This window comes from Cryptotermes secundus, unplaced genomic scaffold (assembly GCF_002891405.2).
Source record: "Cryptotermes secundus unplaced genomic scaffold, Csec_1.0 scaffold381, whole genome shotgun sequence".
NCBI lineage: Eukaryota > Metazoa > Arthropoda > Insecta > Blattodea > Kalotermitidae > Cryptotermes > Cryptotermes secundus.
Genome location: NW_019731574.1, coordinates 493,785 through 517,002, shown reverse-complemented (window position 1 = coordinate 517,002; position 23,218 = coordinate 493,785). Strand labels below are relative to the sequence as shown.

Sequence of the window (23,218 nt, the reverse complement as noted above, 5' to 3'; positions counted from 1 at the left end):
CCGATGACAGATCCTGCATTATTATGTTCTGTGATATTCCACCATGGTTCCCATGAAAGACAGTTTCATTCGACATGTTATAATATCAAGTATCTGATAATCAGCACTTAAAGTAAAGTTGTCTCTATGCTTAACTAATTAAGCACTAGACCATAAAGACGTATGGGGGAGTGAATGTATAGGTCCATATTTTCTTGATCTCGGCACTAATTGGAGGGGAGTGGTCAGCTTCACGCCCTACATCTTTACCCTTGGGGATATCAACACTTAAAAATTAAAAATAAGAACTTGGTTCAAATTGTTTTACTGGACAACAGTAATAAAAATATTTTTCCCCTTGGCACTACAGCTCCTGTGGGTCTAGGCCTACCTCCATGAACTTCTCTGTTCACCTGGATTTTTCTAGATCTTACACATTCGGTAGGACTCCTTGGGCGGGTGATCAGCTCGTCGCAAGGCCTCTACCTGTACACAAACACAGAAAAACGCACACACACAAACTAAACATCCATGCTTTGAGTGGGATTCGAACCTATGATCCCGGTTTCCAAGGAGCGAAGACAGTACATGCCAAAAATATAAATACACAATATTAATTATAATACCTACATAAGTTATTCATTAACTGGTGGGGGGTTAAATCGTACTTTTTAAAATATAACAAAATATACACATTTCATTCATCCGACATAAAATTTGTCGAAAGATTCAGATAACGACGGGCTCTTGTTTGCTTCTGATTTCAGAGACTTGGGGGACAAAGAAAGATTCAGATAACGACGGGCTCTTGTTTGCTTCTGATTTCAGAGACTTGGGGGACAAAGAAAGATTCAGATAACGACGGGCTCTTGTTTGCTTCTGATTTCAGAGACTTGGGGGACAAAGAAAGATTCAGATAACGACGAGCTCTTGTTTGCTTCTGATTTCAGAGACTTGGGGGACAAAGAAAGATTCAGATAACGACGGGCTCTTGTTTGCTTCTGATTTCAGAGACTTGGGGGACAAAGAAAGATTCAGATAACGACGGGCTCTTGTTTGCTTCTGATTTCAGAGACTTGGGGGACAAAGAAAGATTCAGATAACGACGGGCTCTTGTTTGTTTCTGATTTCAGAGACTTGGGGGACAAAGATTTTCTGCTGTGACGAAGACGGTTGCAACGCCAGCGAAAATCACGCACTGTCGCTGGCCGCATGGTTATCTTCCGTTGCCTTGGTTACGCTCCGACAAATAGCGTCATTCTAATAATAAACCGGTAAACAAAACTACTTCCTGTTTTCCATCTGAAAAATAAAATAATACTAAATTTATCCTACATAAACATTTATCTCAAAAGGAAGAACACGGCAGAAGATTAAATTTCTCGTTACGGTGGTGCCTATTTCATAACAAAGCAAGCATTTTTTTTAACACAGTCGATTATATATGATTCAAAGTCTTTGAAAATTTTACATAAATCTTGAAATGAACGGCATATTGAATCATGATTCGGGATGCCATTTTTCATATGAATGTGCTTATGAATGGGAGTTCCTTCTTAGACGTCTGAACTAATTCCTATATTAAATTGTGCACAATTTGGTTATCGTGGTGAAATATTATATTTTACAGATTTAATGCTTATAATTTAAGAACAACAGGTCGTAATATACAAAAAATAATTCTATTTATGTCGTATTAAGTATGCATGAATTTTGATTAGTTGAATTACAAAGAGAATTTATCACACAATACGAACGCAAGATGGACGACTATCATTCAGTTCGTGTTACCTTCACATTGAGCGGAGAATTTGAAATTACCCCCAATACTATCTCAAAGGCGAAAGACATAAGCACATTTAATATGTTCATTATCTTGGCGTGTAAGTGAACCTAGAATTTCAAGGCAAAATATTCGTGTCAGAACAAAAAATCAGCAATTTACTGTACTAAAAATCGATAAATGGCAGATCTCGAATGAAAGTAAAACAGCCGTGACAAAATCATATTTAAAATAACAAAACAAGATTTAAAACGTAAGATTTGAGGTTTCCACGGCGGTGACTATGAAGAAAGCCGTCATCTGGGATGTGGCGCCGTGTATAAAGTGTATTAACCGACGTTTCGGAGGAACGTATCGCCTTCATCTTCAGGGTAGAAGACAAGAAGAAATCCCTTCTCTCCCCCTAACACATACACAATACCAGCTCTGGCCCACTACCTGCTGGCCATTCCACCAGACCCTTCCCCTCTCCCTCTCTACTATTCCCCTATGTAGCCACACTCCTTCTCTCCTTCTCTTATACAGCTGTGTTTGCTCGACTGGATTCAGTCTGTTGCACCTGCTCCGCTGGTTCGCTCGCGGGTTTCTTCTTGTCTTCTACCCTGAAGATGGAGGCAATACGTTCCTCCGAAACGTCGGTTAACACAATTTCTACACGGCGCCACATCCCAGAAAGCGGCTATCTTTCAAGAATTAAAATATTTGGATGTTGGGCATCCACCCCAAGTGGACATTTTTAAATACATTAAACTTTTTAATTTAACGTACAATTTAATTCATAAAGCATGTGGATGTATTTCTCGCACAATATATCCATATTATTTATTTGTAAGGAAAGAAGTGGACACTGTTTACATAAGGATGGTAATTAAAATAATGGTGTTACAATTTCTTCATATTTTCATGTATAAGTTCTGTTACCACCTTCACAGCAAGTCAATTGTTTACGTGTAGTTTGTTACCACTAAACAACAATGGAGGTTACGTTCTGTCAGGAAACTCAGGAGAAGATATTCCCGAGGGAAATCTACTTCCAGGCTATAAAGGCCTGTGACAGAAATATCTTCACACAGGTAGGCAGTGGTTGCACACAAAACGAAACTCTATGACTCGAATATATTTTCATTTTAAAAATTCAGTTTCGTGCTTACTTTTATATGTTTGTTATAATCTGGCAGAGCGTTCAACCTATATGGAATGGTGGCGGTAGGATGGACGTGAAGAATGAAACTGGTACAGTCAGTATCGTACCAAAACCGAATCAAAGAATCACTAAATTACTTTAGAAACAGAGAGAATAAGGACTTGAATTTAAAATGCTTTGGGTAGAGGGACTCTAAAACCATCTTTATTCTCCATGTTACAAAATCTGACAACACTGTAAACCGGACTCGTCATTTAAACCCCAAACGCTACGTTTTGAGACACGATGTTTCCCCAGCTAGAATTCATGTCGTACTGCCAGTACACGCAAATCATACTTGATACTTCTAAATCTCACCACAATCGTATTTCGCTTTGCCTGGTTATACAGAATAACATACATATATTTTAATGTATAATATACTGTTATAATTTTATTTGTGTCACATACCGTATTTACGCATGTATAGGCCGCACATTTTTTGCCAAAAATTCAAGAGGAAAACTGGGGTGCGGCTTATGTTCGAAATATTCGAAATAACACTTCATTTTAAAAAAATTATATTCATAATTAGTAATACAGGGTTTTCTACTCCTGAAATAATATTCCAAGAAAATTATTTTTTCTATAATTTGTCTGAAAATTGTGCTGCGGCCTATACATGCGTAAATACGGTAATTCTTGTTATAATAGGAATTAATTACATTTTATAAAAATAAGTATAACTGATAATCACGTCAGCATATCAATGTATGTTCAATATATAGTTTAATTACTGTGCAACAAAATGTGTCCATAATATGTCAACAAATAGGAAACAGAACAAAGGGAGATGTCATATAAAAAAGAACAGTATATGCAAAAAAATAAACTCTCCAGTTAATCCAGCACTATTATTTTTCTGTGTAAGATTTAGTGAAACTCCTTTTTTCCTGTGGCGCTACAGCCACAATTTGGGCCTAGGCCTACCTCCATGAAACTCTCCGTTTCACCACGGTTTACTAGATCTTACACTCACGGTAGGACTCTTTGGGCGAGTGATCAGCTCGTCGTAAGGCCTGAAACTCCTTCTTAACTGAGTTAACAATTATTTACACTTGTATATTATGAACATGAGAATATTTTTTTATTCGTTTCATGTCTGAATTAACAACAATCCGATAGCTTCTTACGCACTTAAACAAGAAGTCATTTCCAATCTGCTCACCACACAATACGATGTACCTAATTTCAGCGGTGTGCAAACCGCGTGCAACTGAGCTTCCGCAGTTAGTAAGAGCACGTCATTATAACAGTAACAGAACACATCATAACGAAACTGGAGACTTTATGCATTAATTTTTTTTTTGAAACTGCTGGCGTATTTTACAGATAACAATGGGAAACAGAGATTATTTGTGGATACAAAATGTTGCTTTAATAATTTCATTTTGGTTTTCATTTTAAAATTTTGCAGCGAGTGGAAGGAACTGTTCATATTCTAATATTACAAAAATCTTTTAAGATGAAGATGGTAATTTCTAATATCTAGCGTTCTAAGGAAACTTCGGGTAAATATTTATCCTGCTTTTTATTATTAAACATATATATTCCGCATCTATATATAAATGCATAAAATTATTACACAATATAAAGAACGCAAGTAATATTAGGATTTATGAGAATAAAATAATTAATGTGTAAGTTTATGTAAATGTTAAATGTATTTATATGCTTATTCTTAAAAATTAAGTATATCATTATGTAGATTTGGAAACATTGTGTTAAGTTGTTTGGTATGGACCTCTTTTCCAACATGCAGTGTGGTTAGTGACTGAGGAAAACAACTGTTTCCTACCGTTCGTGCAGTGATCGGAAATTTGATAGTGTAAATCTATATTGTAATTAACATCCATTATGGGTACGTTGTGAAATTTTATAGAAATGTTAAAAATGCAGGGTCTTTTTACATGAACAGTGTATAACATCTCCCATAGAACAGCGCTATGCATACGATGTTATTTTAACGTTCAAAATAATGCATTAATATTGACTTTATATTAATGATAATTCAGTTCAGGGTTAATTATTCCGAATAATATGTTAAGCAATTATAATAGTAATTTATTTCCGTGATCAATCCAACTTAAGCATTTAGGTACGCCCAATAAATAAGAGTTATAACCTTTCAGATTCACGTTATAAATAATAATAATAATAATAATAATAATAATAATAATAATAATGAGTTCGGAACAATAATTGTTAAACTATATGAAATTAATAATGTTAACATAATAAAATATGTAATATTTCACGGTTATATATTTTAGTCACTCTAAAATGGTAAAATAAAATACAATATGTTCAGAACAAATTAATTATATTTCAAACGAGCAAGCGATATATACGTTCTGGTTAAAATGTATACCATAAAATTCAGGGGGCGAAAGGAGAAATGTCTGATAAATTCTGCGCATAAGAACACCACGCGGAGCAGTACAAGTGGATTTTCAAAATGACTGATGTGAAGAACCAGTAAATAATAACTGATTTCTTTGGTGAATACTGTACAGTTAGTATCTGTTTTTATTATACACTCGGACCTGTGGTTAAACGATTTGTCGAGGTACGCATTATAATATCACTTTTCATGTAAAGTGGCCAGAATGCAAGTTTAGATTCTTGAAAAGGCTCTTACGGTAAAACCATGCTGCTTTTGTCATCCATATCACAAATAGAAGTGACAGGAAATACAGAGATATTTATTCGGACGATGTCCTATTTAATAAATATAAATCACACAAATTTTACCGATGAAAATAAAACCTGAAAGCACTGTGTGCGTTACAACACTGACTCAGTGACTGCCTGATCAGTTAGTGCCATTTTCATGAATCTGTAATTGCACATGTTACGTGTCGGAATAATATGAGTATACATAAAAACCGAGTGACGTGTCGGCCTGTGTTTCCAGGGGCAAGAAATCTTATTTCGCCATCTTTTATAACCAAATTATCTCCACGTCTACAAGGGTATGTACCGGCACAAATTGCGTTTTCATCGGTAGATTATTGTGTGATTTAATTCGGCTTATTCCGAATGAATCACCCTGTATAATGGTGCATAATATTGTTACGGGCCACATTATGTATAAGATGTTGTAAGAGACTCGCCCATACCCACCTTCCCGCGAAAGATGTCCGTATATAGACCCTCTGGTCTCAAGCATATTTCTAGTGTTGACTATAGTTTTTAGCGTGAAATTTTGTGCACAATATATTAATTACACTTAACATAAATACGAACATACCTTTAAAATATTAAGTATTTCCTTCCATTTGAACTCTTTCTTTTCAGTAAAACAGTTTAACTGGAAGGTTATGCGTGCCCTTTATTCAAGCTTAAAGTCCGAATAGCAAAATAAGAGTATATAGATTTGTACATTTTACTGAGGAAAAGAAATTAAAAAAAACACTGGAAATTACAAAAAAAAATGCAGTGAAATAACCCAAAGTTTACATTTAATGAGACATATTCTAAATGACAACAAAAACATTTCTAAGTATAGATTAATTATCCCACTTAGAAAAAGGTTAAATTTTAATTTAGTAAAGTTTATTTTAAGATAAAGCGAATTTGTTCCTAATTCACCCTCACCCATTCACCATTAATCTCCTGAAAATGTCTTCCCCCCTTAACATGACTTCACTTGTTTTTAAACCACTCCATCATTTATCTGTATTATGTTCTACCAATATTACTGTATGCGTTTGCGTCTAATTCGTACCACGGACGGTTATCAGAAGCGATGTGTGCGTATTTTGATTAACACTTAGCTACATTGTGTAATAGTCTAGTTACCATAATTATCTGTGTAATTCTGTTGTTTCCGTTGTATAAACTATATCACAAAAACTGTTTACTGTATGCAAAAACTACACAAGCAGAAGAGAAAGACAACTGGGCATTCAATGAAACCATTTCAACACATTTTGATTGGTGAAGAATATTTTAACGATATAATTCTGTCAGAATGACTAAGATTCAATATTGTTGCAGTTTCTAACATGCAAATTTTAATATTCGTCTTATGAATTAATAATATACCTCTACTGAATTAATACAAAATAAAATCTTTTAAATTTATTACTATTGAGGAATAACACAGTTACAATTTTATCACACTAGGATGTGTTTTGTTTTCTTTCAACGACATTTATATTCTAAGTTACATCGAAGATATTTGACGTAACGACAATTATGACACATCTATTCCATGAATTCAGTTATATCAAAGAATAAATTAATCATGTGTTTATTTTGTCAGACTCAAGCTACTTCTTGTGGATCTTCGCCTCACATTTATTAAATAGTTTTGTATATACAAATGAATATATTCTAAAGCGAAGGACCGTCCTGGGTACATGATATATATCTATTAACCTCAATAGTAATTCGAGAATTGTATGCTTTCTCACTCTGTAATGGAATATCTCAGTGAATCGCTTTCTGAATTGACACGGGACATGTTCTCTCAACATAACAAGGGCCCAACTCAAAATATTCAGTATATCAGCAGTCGCTTACTTTCGTTTCTTAAGAGATTCTGACAGTCGGATACTACTTAATATATGATTTCCCAGAATAAGGACCTCGAAGTCCTGGGGTCTCCGAATAATGAAGAATTATATAAAATGTAGGTGTATACACTCACACTTCTGGCAGTTCACTAAGTCAGCACGATCAGACATATGTGCTTTCGGACTAAGAGCCTAAGAACCTCAAGAAATTTTGTCGTTACTGTATATTAACGTGCTGTGTCTTATTGTACATGAAGAGAGGTTGATAAACTGTTTATTCTCTCTCTGCCTCATTACAGTCTGATAGACATCTCCAAAAATGTCCAGAACTGTATTTTTCACGGCTGTAGAGGAACATTTTATATTTCATTATAGTGCAGAGAAGCTGGAAGACTATTCAGGTTTCTGCTGCCTCAGTACAGCCTGATACGAATTGCAACATTTTGCAGAAATGCACTTCTGATAGGCACAGAAGTTGAGGGGGAGATGCATAAATTGTTGAAAATTTTAGGAGACAGGGGTGTCGCTATGTGAGGACCCGTGCCTAAATATACTGAAGAAAATGTCTTCAAAATCTGATAAATATTACTGTATTATCAGCTCGAGAGTTTCTTGAACATGAATGAGAATATTTTTTTTTTCAAAGGAACATACTAAAACTCAATACAAGGCAATGAAGTATTTCGAAGCAAACATACGAAAGCGATAACAAGGAACGAGGAATATCATTCACCTGCTGAAGTAAGCTACAATATCCGGACTAGAAAACCGAGATTAATCTTTAATTAAGAAATTCTTTCCGTTTAGTGATCGATTCTTTCAGATATTCCATATTTGCTTTTTCAACCCATGAACTATTATGTCAGATTGTAATGTCATTGTAGCAAAAGCAAAGGGCAGTCAGTCAAATCATTTTATTATTATTAGAAACATAATAATAATACCTTAGCATTACTATCCACTTCCCTTACCGGTTTTTGACTTTTAAATATCGTTAATTACTGCAAACAATTAAATCATGCATTTCATTCCATTGATATAGTTGGACATATATGATTATATATATGTATAAATTGTATAAGCGTTCAAAAGAAATGTGAAATAAACCAGAGAGTTTCATTCGTCAATGTAACTGTGTTGGTTATTGTACATAACCTCAACCTGAGAATTAATATTTGGAGAGTTAATCAATCATGGTCAACAAAACACAAACAACGACGTGTGTGAATGCTGTTAGAAGGTAATGTGACTGAGAATTTAATTGGATCTGAGAGAATTGTCAATATCATTCAACACTGGATTTCTAGTAAATTAAACTTTGCAACAGAGCCAACTCGAAACAGTTTACTCAAACGTCACTACATGCTATGTAAACTTTTGAAATTAAAACTCACCTCTGAACAAATAAACCTATTTCCTGTTCAAATTAATACTCAACGACATATTACTAACAAGAATGCTCATTACAGTATACTCCAATCTAATTCACATCGAGCCAGCCAAAAAATGATAGCGGGCGGTGGGGATAAGAGTTGGTGGAGGGGAGGGCCTCTTCTCCCACTCCGCCACCCTGGCATTCCTGCTGACCCCTCTCATCTTTCACTGCTCACTCATGAAGCTGAGCCCTTCTTGAAAAGCCGCCAACTGTGCAGCTACTCAAATACTTCCCACCATTTTATGGAACCCGAAAGTTCGTTATCGTGCTCACTGGTCCATATCCTGAGCCAGATCAAGCCAATCCATATCGTCCCATCCTATCTAAGATCCATTTTAACAGTGTCCACCCACCTAGTGGTCTCTTTCCTTCTCTCTTTCCCAACAATATCCTATATGCATTCCTCATCTCCCCCATTCGTGCTATATATCTGCCCATCTGATCCTCTTTGACTTGATCATTTTAATGATACTTGGAGAAGATTTCAAGTTATGAAGCTCCTCATTATGCAGTTTTCTCTTCGGTCTAAATAGTCTCCTCACAGCCCTGTTCTCAAACACCCTCAGTCTATGTAAGTTTTGAGGTTTTCACGGCGATGACTATGAAGAAAGTCGTTTTCTGGGTTTTGGTGCCGTGTATTCTTCGTTTTGGCCGACGTTTCGTTGCTTTTTGCATTCACAAGCCATTCACCTGCTCTGAAGATGGAGGCGATACGTTCCTCCGAAACGTCGGCCAAAACGAAGAATACACGGCGCCAAAACCCAGAAGACGACTTTCTTCACCCTCAGTCTATGTTCCTCCCTTAAAGTCAGAGACCAAATTTCACACCCATACGGAACCACAGGCAAAACTATAGTTTTTTAATTCCGATTTTTATGTTTTTGGACATCAGACGAGAAGGCACAAGTTTCTGCACATAGTTTACACATCAGAAGGAACAAAGTGTATAAAGCATTCGATTTGAATTATATATAAACTGTCATTCGCTTCGTTTTAGAATTTGTACGCTTTGTTGTAAATCTTTTTAAAAATCACAAAGCATATGGATTCTTGAGCGAATTGCATGACGTGAGCGACAGTGTCGAAGTCACTTGAAGTTTCAAGAAAGCAACCCGCCACCTGTCAGCGATAATGCGAGGTAAGGCTTCTGTATGAAATGTATATTATGTTTCATATTAATATTCAAAATCGGCGAAGTTATACAGCGCTTCTCGACATTTTCCACGTGACGACACACTAAAATATATGATTTGAGGACTTCACATAGGCGACTATCAACAGTGTTATTTTCGTGGGTGTAACGACGTGTAGAACCGCCTCTGTGGTCTAGTGGTCAGAGTTCCTGGCTACAGATCCAGAGGTCCCGGGTTCGATTCCCGGCGTTACCAGATTTTCTAAGAAGCAGTTATATATTATAAGCAAGGACCAATGTTAGAGCTTAGTCAGTTCTGTACGTGAGACAAATAGTCACTGCCGGAGCCGTTACCAGGAAACGTCTAGTAACAGACTGAGAACTCTGGACAGTGTGCTCTAGAGAAGTATAAAGTGTGGAAATAGTGACTTGTAAGTGGTCAGTAAGTTTATTCGGGAATCCAAACCCCACACGTAAAAATACTGTCCTCCTATCTACCTCAAAATCTAGCAAGTGTTCATTTACGTACAGTTTTACATGCTAAATTTCCCTTAGAACAGATATACACATCTTTATGCTATCAGTGAGGAGGGGAATTATGTGACATAATTCCTGATATCAGTTTCACAGACGTCAGTTGATCTACTTACATATCGTGTTACAGGAAGCAAAATCAAAGGCAGACATGTTCATGGGGTGGTTACTGCTTTCATCTCCTATCGCAACCCCTGGAAACCACCGGCAAAATGGAACGGATTTCAGTTAAGTTATACGCGCCTGATACAGAATTGCGTCTAGCTCAGTGTGAAAATACATCAGAGCTACTTCAATACCGCCGTCAACAAATGAAATTCTTTGTAAGTGCTGATTTCCAATTCGTCACCTTCTCCTAATTCTGATTTCTGACTTCCTTCTCTATAGAGCCAAGTAATTTAATCACTTGATTTCGAAGTGTCACTGCTAGATCGAATCCTTTCAGGGAAGAAACAAGTAATTAAAGACTGATGCATTAAATATAAGACATTTGAAAAAGGATGTCGTAATTCTGAATCAATTTATCGAGTGTGGAAATTTGTACTCATGCTTATTCTGCCCATTGCAGTGGGCTCTATAGTAGTTTTTATTTTCTTCTTTTTCTTCTCACTCCGTGGTTTCATAGCAGTTCCAATTTCATAGTCGCCTTCTCATTCTCTATCTGTACGAAAATGACCTTCGTCTTTTGCTTCCATGAGTAATAATTTCGTGACACCGCCTCTGTGGTCTAGTGGTCAGAGTTCCTGCCTACAGATCCAGAGGCCCCAGGTTCCATTCCCGGCGCTACCAGATTTTCTGAGAAGTAGTGGGTCTGGACCGGAGTCCACTCAGCCTCGTGAGGATAACTGAGTAGCTATTTCCTTCAAATAGCGGCTCCGGTCTAGAAAACTGAAATTAACGGCCGTGGGGATTCATTGCGCTGACCACGCGACACCCTCTTTTCGCTAAATTTGGCACTAACTTCACCGACAAGCGGTGGTCGCTCGGTCGGCATAGTTCGCTTGAGGACTAAAACCAAGGAATTTGTCAGTAGCCACAGTGTGCAACCTCGAATAGCAGGATGGCAGATGAATCATGAATTGGAAAGTATTTATAAAGAAGTGTAGTGACATTATCGACGTTCTACCCAGATATTTTTCTAGAAGGACTGAATAAAACCTCGAAAAACTCGGTAAGGATAGGCAATGTCTGGCCGAAATTAGAACCGAGGACGTCTCATATACAATATTAGATCTTTACTGCTAGGGCAGTCTGTTCAGTACCTTGTGCGCATGAGCAAGCAGTAAGCCTCTTATCACTTTCCATTTTTCGAGATGATTTAACCGTTTTCTCCTACGGTTATGAATTTTATTGTTCACTGAATAAGCAGTTTACACTTTCGTCCTACAGACTCAAGGAAGAGCAGAAGCAATGGAGACTCGCATCGTGCCAAGGCTCCATCCAGACTTGTCAAGGCAATCATAGTTTTCTGGACTGTATTTTTCTCTTTTCAAAGGTGAAAACTATGCTCGAAAGAAAGGGGCTTCAGGATGCTGAAGACATAAAGACAAACGTGACTGCTGAACTCAACTCTGCATCTTTGTAGGTCTGACTGTTGTCAAAAACCATTTAAACGATTAAGCAAATGCAATCAATTTGGTGGATATTACTTCGATGGGAAATATAACAATTTTTATTCCAATATATTTTTTTTGCTCCCTTTCCATACCAGTCCAGGAACTTTACTGCCAGACCATGTAATTATTATTTCCCCCTTTCCAGTGAATCACCCTGTATATTTATAGGGAGCTTATCTCATACGCTGGTTACATCTCGACATTTTATATATACACGAATCCAATCATAATTAAGTGCTAATTGAATCTGCAGATTAATACATTTAGACTAAAATTCACAGCTCCGATTTAACTGAATGTGTGACCTCTCATATATATGCCGATATGTTCATATTCTGAATTTTTCCACTGCCGATTATCAGGTCATGAACATCATAGACTCCATCTGTACACACAAAATTAACTATGATCAATACCGCTAGTGCCCAGCTTTCCCCTTTTCATCATGTCTGCCTGGTTGTTACTAGGGACACATGAAATGTGAAGGGGTAACGTATAAAGCTCCCGTTACCTTGATATGGAACCGTAGAGAGTTTAAATCTTTGAAGCATGCAGTTTGCATAAATTATGTTTATGAATTCCAGTTCCTGTCTCTCAAGAGACAGAGCTCCTAAAAATAAAAAAAGAAAAAAGTTAATGATGTTCAGGGAAATAATCATTATTAGTTCTGAGAAACATAAGAAATCCAGAAATTCACTGTGTTAAAGAAATGCAGCGTTCTTAATATTATCATAAGCAGTATATTCACTTAACACTGTTCTTTAAAACCTGAAAGTTTAAATTTATCTCTTTAGCGTTTACAAGACTCGTAGCCATGCAGTAACTTATTTACTTACTTATGGAGCTGAGCCCTTCTGGAGGAGAAGCCAAATCTGCAGCTACTCAAGAACTTCCCAGCATTTTATTGAACCCGAATGTTCATTACCGTGTCCACAAGGGCCCTCCAGCGGTCCCTATCTTGAGTCAGATAAATCCAATCCATACAGTCCCATTCTATCTCTCTAAGATCCATTTTAATATTGTCCACCCACCTACGCCTTGGTTTTCCCAGTGGTCTCTTTCATTCTGGCTTTCACACCAATATCCTATACGCATTCCTCGTCTCCCCCATTCGTGCTACATGCCCTGTCCACCCCATCCTCCTTGAATTGATCATTCTAATTACACTTGGAGAAGGGTACAAGTTATGAAGCTCCTCAAGAGTACGACAGAGGTAACTGATTGAAGATTCTTGAGCGATGTCGCAGGCTTTCATTCTTAGAACATGGATTTAATGAAGGGCGGAAATATATCGGTGTTTCTTTCTTGCAGTATACAGTCTTTCGTTTCATTTAAATATCGATTTTTCGCGTTACTCTTTATATTATTTACTCATTTATTTATTTAACTAATTAAGTAACTTCATGGCGATGAGCCCTTTTTGAGAAACCAACACTTATGCAGCTGGTTAAGAATTTCCCAGCATTTTACGGAGTCCGAAGGTTCATTACCGTGTTCACAAGAGCCATCCACAGGTCCCTATCCTGAACCAAATCAATCCAGTCCATAACACCCATCCTATCTATCTAAGATATATTTTAATATTATCCAGCCACCTACATCTTGGCCTTCCTAGTGGTCTCTTTCCATCTGGCTTTCCCGCAAATATCTTACATGCATATCTTCAACCTTATTCGTGCTACATGTCCTGTCACTCTCATCCTCCTTGACTTGATCATTCTAATTATACGTGGGGAAGAATACAAGTTATGAAGCTTCTCATTATGAAGTTTACTTAATTATGGTTCATTTAACGGCCGTGTTAGTAGCTCAGGCTATAAGCGTAGAAAGGGGATGATCACTAAATAATTAATTCTTAGGGCTCTAAAGGAGGAGGACGTGGCCTAAGTTAAGGTGAATTTCCGTCACTTGACAATTACTTCTGAGGAAAATGACCAAAAATATCAGTCAGATAATTAGCTCCTTAACAGAGATTCGAATCCGACACCTCTAATACATAAATAAAAATGGCTGTTTAAGTAAAATGTCACTTTTTAATTAATTTATGAACTGACTTAAATGACCATCTAAGGTGGGTCCCTGTCACCACGGCATGGCGCGTCCTCAGATTGCGGATGGAGGAGACGCCCTCCAGGATTGGAGGGAAGCTGCGAATATATTGATTAAGCAGTCGGGGACAGCCGAAAATGGGTGGTCCTCCAGTTGGGGATTGGGCGTGGGGCTAAAAACTCCTCACCGTAAAAGCAACTATGTCACGAAAATGCACACAAAGCCTCGACCTGGACGGATCCTCTGGATAAAAGACCTAAGATAAAGAAAATGGACATGAGATTCGGTGCTTGGAATGTTAGAAGCAAGTGGGTGGATAATATTAAAATGGATCATAGAGAGATAGGATGGGATGTTATGGATTGGATTGACCTCGCTCAGGATAGGGACCAGTGGAGGGCTCCTGTGAACACGGTAATGAAACTTCTGGTTCCATAAAATGCTGGGAAATTCTTGAGTAGCTGCAGATTTGGCTTCTCCTCAAGAAGGGCTCAGCTCCATAAGCAAGTAAGTAAGTAAGTACTGTATTAAATGAATATGTTATATAATAAATAAGTAATTTCAGTTTTCGAAAAAAGAAAAACTTGATAAAGTCTGGTACTTCAACAAGTCACAAATAATTTCTTACTCACGAAGATGGATATAAACGTTTGCTGAGAGCACCTGCCCCCTAACACCAAGCAATAAAACTTGCTATAACTTGAAGAAAGAGGACCGTTAATTTACAACTAAGATCTCTGCAAGCGCAATCCATTAAAGAAACTAAACTGCAGTAACAGTTAAATCTAAATGTAACACAACTGTCATTTAGCGCCTGCTGTAAAATAAGTACCGACACCTGCCTGACATAGTCCTTTGCCTTTCAGGTTATGTATTGGCGTCACATCAACTATAGAGATTAATTCTACTACACATACTTACTTATTCATGGAGCTGATGCCTTCTTCAGGAGCCGTCAAATCTGCAGCTACTCAAGATTTTCCCAGCATTTTATGGAACCCGAAGGTTTATTACCGTGTTCACAAGAGCACTCCACTGATCCCTATCCTGGGCCAGAACAATCCAATCCATACCATCCCATCCTATCTCTCTAAGATCCATTTTAATACTGTCCAACCACCTACGCCTTTCCTTCCAAGTGGTGTCTTTCCTTTTGGCTTTCCCATCAATATCTTATGGATTTCTCGTCTTCCCCATTCTCGCTACATGCCCTGCCCACCTCATCCTCCTTGACTTGATCATTCTACTAGACCAGCCGTGTCAAACATGCGGTCCCCATAGCCACAAAGTGCGGCCCCTCAACTTTTAGAATTAAATTTCCTTGTATCAAAATCTATTGTATATTTTTATTTTTAAGTGCGGCCCTGGACTATTATTTATAGGGCTGAGGTGGTCCTCTGTACAAGTTGAGTTTGACATGCCTGTACTAGACTATAGTTTAATATTGTCTTCTTACATTGCAGGTATAAAATTAATTCAAATATTTCAAAATTATTGCTTCGGAATTGCCACAAAACTTCTTTCTAAGTGAATCTAATCTGTTACCCGAGAAGCAGGTATTTCTAGTTACGTTCGGTGATGTTTCACAGTCGCTAAATTATGAAAACATTAATGTCCCGTAACATGATTCCTCTTGTACATTTACGTTAAAAACATAATGACCACAACTTCGAACAACTTCTATAATGGCAGTTCCTTTATTTCTCGGAACTTTGTAAACTACAGTAGGCCCCTGAACACGAGACCGCGACGGCTGCCATTTATACCATCATCATCATCAGTAATCTGTCAAGACGACAGGTCCACAGTCTCTTTCAAAACAATTCCTCCACTTAATGCGATCTAGAGCTTTCTCCTTCAAATGACAGTATCCTCTTCTGTCCCCAAGGTCATCCAGCATCTTCTTACGTCTTCTTCCTCGTCTTCTTGTCACTTCTATCCGCCCATCTATCTTTCCTTCGATAGCTTCTTTTAGAAGGCAGTTTCTGCGTAAAACATGACCAATCCAATTAGCCTTCCGTTTTCTTATTTCATGTAGGATATTCCTCTGCTCACTGACTCTAATTAACACTTCTTCATTTCTCACATAATCGGTCCAACTGATCTTCTCCATTCTTCTCCAACACCACATTTCGAAACTTTCCAGATGTTTCTGATCTACTGCCCTAAGTGTCCATGTTTCAGCCCCATACAGAGCTATGCTCCAAATGTAGCATTTCACTAGTTTCTTCCTCAAATTTAAGTCCAATTTGCTGGTAAAAAGATTCTTCTTCTTGCTAAATGCAGCTTTTGCCATGGCAATCCTGGATTTAATTTCACAAGTACACCTTCCATCATCTGTTAACAAGCTACCCAAATATTTAAAACATTTCACATTCTCCACTTGTTTTTGGTCTATCTTTATTGTGACTGGGGTTGGTTGTCTCGAAATTTTCATTACTTTTGTTTTCTCCACATTCATTTCCATGCCATAGCACCTTCCAATTTCAATTAGTCTATCAATCATGCCCTGTAGCACAGTTTCTTCCTTAGCCATTAACACAAGGTCATCTGCATATTTCACAGTTTGAATAATTTGCCCTCCTACTTTGAAGTCACCGAGCCCATCCAGAGCTTCCTTGGTAAGGCATTCGCTGTACAAGTTGAACAGAATTGGTGATAAACAGCATCCTTGTCGAACTCCTCTTCCAATCTGCACACTTCCTGTCTCCCCCCTGTCCAGTCGTACTCTAACTTTCTGATCCATGTACAATTTGCTAATCAATCTTCTTTCATGCCAATCGATACCTGTTTCTTTCAGGATCTGCATTAATTTGGTCCAGTTTACCCGGTCAAATGCCTTCTGCCAGTCTATGAAGCAAACACACAGTTCTTCATCTATCTCCAAAGTTCGTTCCGCTATAATTCTCATCATCCCAATTGCATCCCTGGTTCCTTTTCCTCTTCTAAATCCAAACTGATCTTCTCCAAGTACATCCTCTATTTTCCTTTCAATTCTTCTTTTAAGTATCTTTGCTATTATCTTTGCTGTATGTGCAATAAGACTTATTGTGCGATGGTCGCTGCATTTTGTAGCTTTTGTCTTTTTCTTTAAGGCAATCATTGTAACTTCTGTAAAGTCCTTGGGCCACTCTCCACTTTCATATATGGTGTTCATTAGTTTTGTCAGTGTTTTCAAACCACCTTCTCCCAGTAACTTGAGCACATCTCCAGGTACATCATCATCTCCTGTAGCCTTTCCCTTCCTCATTTCCTTGATAGCTTTTTCCACCTCACTTTGTAAAATATATGGTCCTTTCTCGTCTGTATCTACTTCTTCTTCCGGTTCAACTTCTAAGGTTTCTGGCCGATTAGGTCGATCATATAGTTCTGAAATATAATTTTCCCAAATTTTCAGCACTTGCCTCTGATCTACTATTCTATTCCCCTGGGAGTCTTCGATGCCAACATTTTGAATCCCATGATTCTCTTTCCATCCTAGTTCTTTTGTCTTCATGTACATCAAATCATAACGGCCTGTTCTTTGAAATTCCATAATCTCATTACATATCTTCTCAAGATATTCCTTTTTGGCCCTGTCCGTGGCTCTTTTCAATTCATTCCTCAGTCTCCTGTATTTCCTCCTGCCTTCTTCATTGTTGACATTCTTCCATTTCCTTCGCTCCTCCATTTTACTCATCATCTCCTGTGTAACCCATGGTTTTCTTGCTATCTTCTCAACTTTACCTACCAAATCACTGATAGTATCTAACATGCATTCTTTTATATCGTTCCACTGCGCTTCAGCATTTCCGCTTTCACCTTCAATTGCACCGAGTTTCTCTTCTAGAGTCTCTTGCACGCTTTGTCTTTGAGCATATAACTTCTCCAAATCCCATCTGGGTCTGCGCTTTCGAAATCCTATAATTTTCTTCAACCTGGTTCGGAACTTGGCAACCAGCAAGTTGTGGTCAGAGTCAATGTCTGCCCCAGGAAGCGTCTTCACATCCTTCACACTGTTTCTGAATCGATGTTTCACAAGGATGTAGTCCAGCTGATGCCTCTTCCAATCCCCAGGTGCCTTCCATGTGTAAATTCTTCTCTTTGGCTTCTTGAACCAAGTGTTGGTAACAATCAATCCATTTCGTTCACAAAAGTCAATAAGCATTTGACCTCTGTGATTCCGTCTTCCTAGTCCATGTGATCCAACAATATTCTGATATGGTTCATCTCCAACAATGCTGTTCCAGTCTCCCAATATGATGCTGTTTGTGTCTCCTCTTCCATCTTCCTGAAGAATTTCTTCAATTGTGTCATACACTTTTTCCACTTCATCATCTTCATACTCTGATGTTGGCATGTACACTTGCATAATCAGTATATCTACCGGTTCCGCCTTTAACTTCAGAGCAATAATTCTGTCATTACAAGCAAACCATTTATACAAACACATAAAAAGGTTTCGTAAGCGTTAGTTTTATCATTGTCATTGGGAAATTATGGATTTCCATGGCAACGAATTGTTGAGCGCTAACACGTTAAGTTATGCAGTAGATCTTGAAGAAGTATAAGTTCTTTTATCAGTATATCGTGTGTATTTTAGGGACATTTCTAGTAGAGTAAGTCCTCGCTTTGGCCGCGCCATAGCTCAAGCGGTTAGTCGCTGGCTTCCCACCGCGGCGGCCCAGGTTCGATCCCGGGTCTGGTCAAGTGGGATTTGTGGTGGACAAAGTGGCGCTGGGGCAGGTTTTCTCAGAGTACTTATGTTTCCCCTGCCAATCTTCATTCCACCAATTGCTCCACAATCACTTTCATCTAACATCTGGGGCTGGTACAATAGGCCAGAAGTGGCCGCAGTACAAGGGACTTAGTCCCACCCCACTAACAATAAAAAAATATAAAAAGTCCTCGCTTAAAACTGCCCTAACTGACGTTACGTTATTATGTTAAAATTATTCTCATAACAAGGTTTCGTGCAACGTCGCGGTAACTTGCTCTTATGTGGTTTAATATCCCAAAATTTAAGAAAATGTTAGACGAGGAAGCGATACACTCACAAAAATGCTTATGGCTCATGAGACTGGACTCGCATCCACCTCTCCCTCGCTTCACCTAATAAAATTTATTATATTAAATAATAAGTATTGTGGTTTATAATTGCGTGTATTTTTTCCCAGGGATATGCAAATATGTATTTACAATCATGTCCGTATTGTCTATATTGCAAAAAATGGTGAAAAAATGCTGAGGAACGTAACATACTTCTTTATTTCTTAAGTTTGTTATGGTAAAAATGGTTTGGCTTAAAGGCGTGGAATGCTGACATACGGTGTACTCCTAGTGTTCCTCAATGACATGTGCGTCCGCATATGAGAACAGCTACTCTCACTCGAGCACTGCTGGAGCCTTTCAACTGGGAGTTGTTTGACTATCCTCCTTATACCCCTGGTCTTACTCCGAGCGGCTACCACCTGTCTACCCAACTGAAGAACTGGTTGAGATCACAGCGCTTCAACAATATGTAGAAGTTGATGAAAGGCGTCAAAACCGAATTGAGCTCACAGGCAACAGACTTCGTTGACACAGGAATAATAATCTTGCTCTCCGATAAGGCAAGTGCCTCAGTTACGGCGGTGACTACGTTGAGAAGTAGCTTAAGTATGTATGTATTTATTGTATATAATTTTATTTTTCTAATTTCTTGTTTTGTTAACAGCTCACCGGAAGTTACTTTCCGAATAACCCTCGTATATTTTAACTTTTGTGTTTTGTGTTTCTATTTCTCGTTAAATCCCTATTAGGCGTTACCTAGTTTTAATATTTTAACAAACGTTTCCAATTATTCCAGGGATACCAATTTTCATCGTCTCTTCCCTTTGGGCAAGCGTAGGGATAGTGAAATGGTCAATGTGTGAGAATGATCGAGCACAGAAAAGAGCTTGCTATTGCAAAGTAAATACGTTGTTTCGTTGAGCTGGATAACAACGGAGTAATTGGAAACTTAATAGTCTACCGCTCTGTCTGCCTATTCTATTAGCGTGCTTAGGCTTACAGTTTTCAAACAGAAATTAATGGCATTTCTACCGAAAAATTATACTTCTTTCTTCGAAATTGTTAACCATATGTCACTGTATAAGCACAGAGCGTATAACCCACTTCTGCTGTGAGGTATAAAGCTAGTCAATCCAAGGGACTCTCTCAAACTTAAAGTCCATATACGATCTAATTAAAATGGATCTAAAAGCAGAAATAGAGGCGCTATATATTAATTATAATTTATGAAATAAGGGCTACTCAGCACATTCAATAAATCAAATTTCCGCTGGAGTAATTAAATAGAAACCACTCAGCCAGGTATAAAAGCACGGCTTAATTTAACGAACCGGTAGCATTCTACCATGTTTTATTCACACCCTAAAAGAGAAAATGTACCACAGGCTTTCCATGAGCCCGCCATATGATGATGAAAATTAATATTACAATTTTCCTGAAAGTGTACACCATACAATGTCTGATATTGAATAGTGATTCAGATGAGCAAAAAAAGGAAGATAAAAATATTATACTCCGTGTGAAAAATAAATTGAGGGGGTGCCATCATCAGCACCGTTATTTGTACACAAACTTCCCCTTCGATCTCCCCGTATTCCGTTCTATTCGTGCATCTTATGGATCGATCCTTCGAGACCAATGTTTAACTCCATCTCCCATGAATACCACGCAGAAATAGTGAGCCATAAACTGTCTATTTTATATAGTATAATACACTTCATATATTTACATCAATATATTACGAGTATCAACACTCACATAACAGATAACATACACTGATTGATTGCTTTCTTGTTCGTGAATCATTATACAACTTAAAAAAAAACTCCGTGATTTTAGTCCACAAGAGAACTATACCGACTGAGCGACCGCAGTTTGTCAGCGAAGTTAGTACCAACTTTAGAGGATAGAGGGTGTCGTGTGGTCAGTGCAACGAATCCCCACGGCCGTTAATTTCGGTTTTCTAGATCGGAATCGAACCCGGGACCTCTAGATCTGTAGCCAGGGACTCTGGCCTCTAGACCACATTCATAAAGCGTGCTGACGCTCGACAATTCGTTGCCATGGACACCCAAATTGCTTACTGATAAATGATACATATGCTTAAAGGACTATGATGTACGCAGAAGGTTATATGTTATTGATTTCATAAAGGTTGATATTAAAATGTGCAACCTAAAACAGTGATCCCAGGAGCACTAGAAGGGAGACCTCGTTGATAGAGAGCGCTTTCCGTTCGTAAAGATTCACCGTCAGAAGTATTTTGGCCAGAGCATGAGCCCCTAGTTCCCCTACGCAATAACATACATAGATCTACATGGGAATATAAATCATTTACTCCTCATTTTATGTGTTTAACAGACCGGTCCTCTCGTCAGAGGGGGCGCCCCACACGGACAGGACAGAAGAAAGATCTGCTCGACACAAAGACAGACAGACTGACCGACCGTCAGATGCAATGTGACTTTGACTTTGACTTAATGTATTTAGTAAGTTCTTTGTAGAGCCGCGCCACAGCTCAAGCGATTAGTCGCTAGTTTCCCACCGCGGCGGCCCAGGTCTGGTCAAGTGGATTTGTGGTGGACAAAGTGGCGCTGGGGCAGGTTTTCTCCGAGTACTTCGGTTTCCCCTGCCAATCTTCCATCCACCAATCGCTCCACAATCACCCTCACCTATCATCTGGGGCTGGTACAATAGGGCAGAAGTGGCCGCAGTACAAGGGGCTTAGTCCCACCCCACTAGCAATAAAAAAAAGTCCTTTGTATAAAAGTGCACAAAACTGAAGCATAAGAGAGAGTTAGCAGTCTGTCTGTCCGTATGTTTAATCTCCCAAGCTACTAAACTGATTTCAATAAAATATTGTGCTGGCAATTTGTACGGCTAATTTAATGCCATTACATACCAGTCCATCATAACCGCGATTTTACACGAAAATCCAATATTTCCTCAGCGAACAGCTCTTCATACAAATAATTTGGGATAACAGCTATTTACATTATAAAGCAGTGTTATTACACGTACAGTTTGCTTTAATATTTTAAAACAATTCTACGTTTCTCCCATAAAATAGATTTGCCTCCTATGATTCTCCGAGTAAACATCGTTTATTTCCATAACGTTATTAACCGGTTGGTCTTCTTAACGAAGAAGCAATGTGTTTCCTGTGAGGTAAGAATTAAATAACTGCGTTAAATGGTGAGTTAAAGGCTACTATCCTTTGTGATTTGACGCCGTATATTCTGATAACACGTTACAATATTTCGGAGAGGAAGTTCTTGCTACCTAATCAAGTACATTTCAACAGTAAGTAAAGACTTAAATGTTATATAATATTGACAGTGTATCAGACAACACATTTATCTTCAGTAACCATAAAATATACATTATAATATTAAAGGAAGGTGAAATGTAGCAAATATACTGTAGCATGTAGATCCGTTGTTAAGAAACGACCGCAAAGCAAACAACTAGACACCGGCATGTAAACAGCAATAGACGAAGGGTATTTTCTGTGAGATCCGTGTCGATATGTTAAAAGCAAGACAGTAGGAGCGAGTTCAGTTAGTGCAGTTAGTGAGTGGATCAGTTCAGTTGTGAGCCGTTGCTGTGAGAAGGTGATAGCTGAGGCCGGGGATAGTTCGGGAACCAAGAAGAAGGGGAATGTCGGTCGTTGGAAGCCGCTACCAAGCAATGGCAGTGAAGACGTGACTGTGGACATTAGTGTGTGCGTAATAGTGAACTGTAAAATGTAGTCGCGAGTTCTTAAGAGTCCAATAAACCCAGTCTGCAGTCACAATACAAATCCAAAGGACAAAACGATAAATAAATTGCAAAGATAAAGGAATAGCATTCGTCTACCACGGCTGTTCTTGCACATATATTCATATGCGGGCAAGAAAAAAAAACAGCTAAGAAGAGAATGTGACTGAATAAATATTCATGACTACAGTAAT

General features: G+C 38.2%; 1 protein-coding gene and 1 long non-coding RNA gene across 3 annotated transcripts in view; one reads left to right on the top strand and one right to left on the bottom strand.

The window, feature by feature from the left end:
* The window catches only part of LOC111867128, a 236,624-nt gene extending 235,284 nt beyond the window's left edge, over positions 1-1,340 (top strand). The window contains exon 5 of one of the 2 annotated variants that reach the window (XM_033752561.1): positions 1,113-1,340. In XM_033752561.1, coding sequence (XP_033608452.1) covers positions 1,113-1,243 — 131 coding nt within the window. In that variant the 3' untranslated portion in view covers positions 1,244-1,340. Of the gene's footprint in view, positions 1-746; positions 846-1,112 lie in introns of those variants that run through there. The other variant, XM_023856665.2, reaches the window with a different exon arrangement.
* LOC117282537 overlaps positions 1-23,218 on the bottom strand; it is a 400,895-nt gene that overhangs the window by 338,830 nt on the left and 38,847 nt on the right. The window lies entirely within an intron of this gene.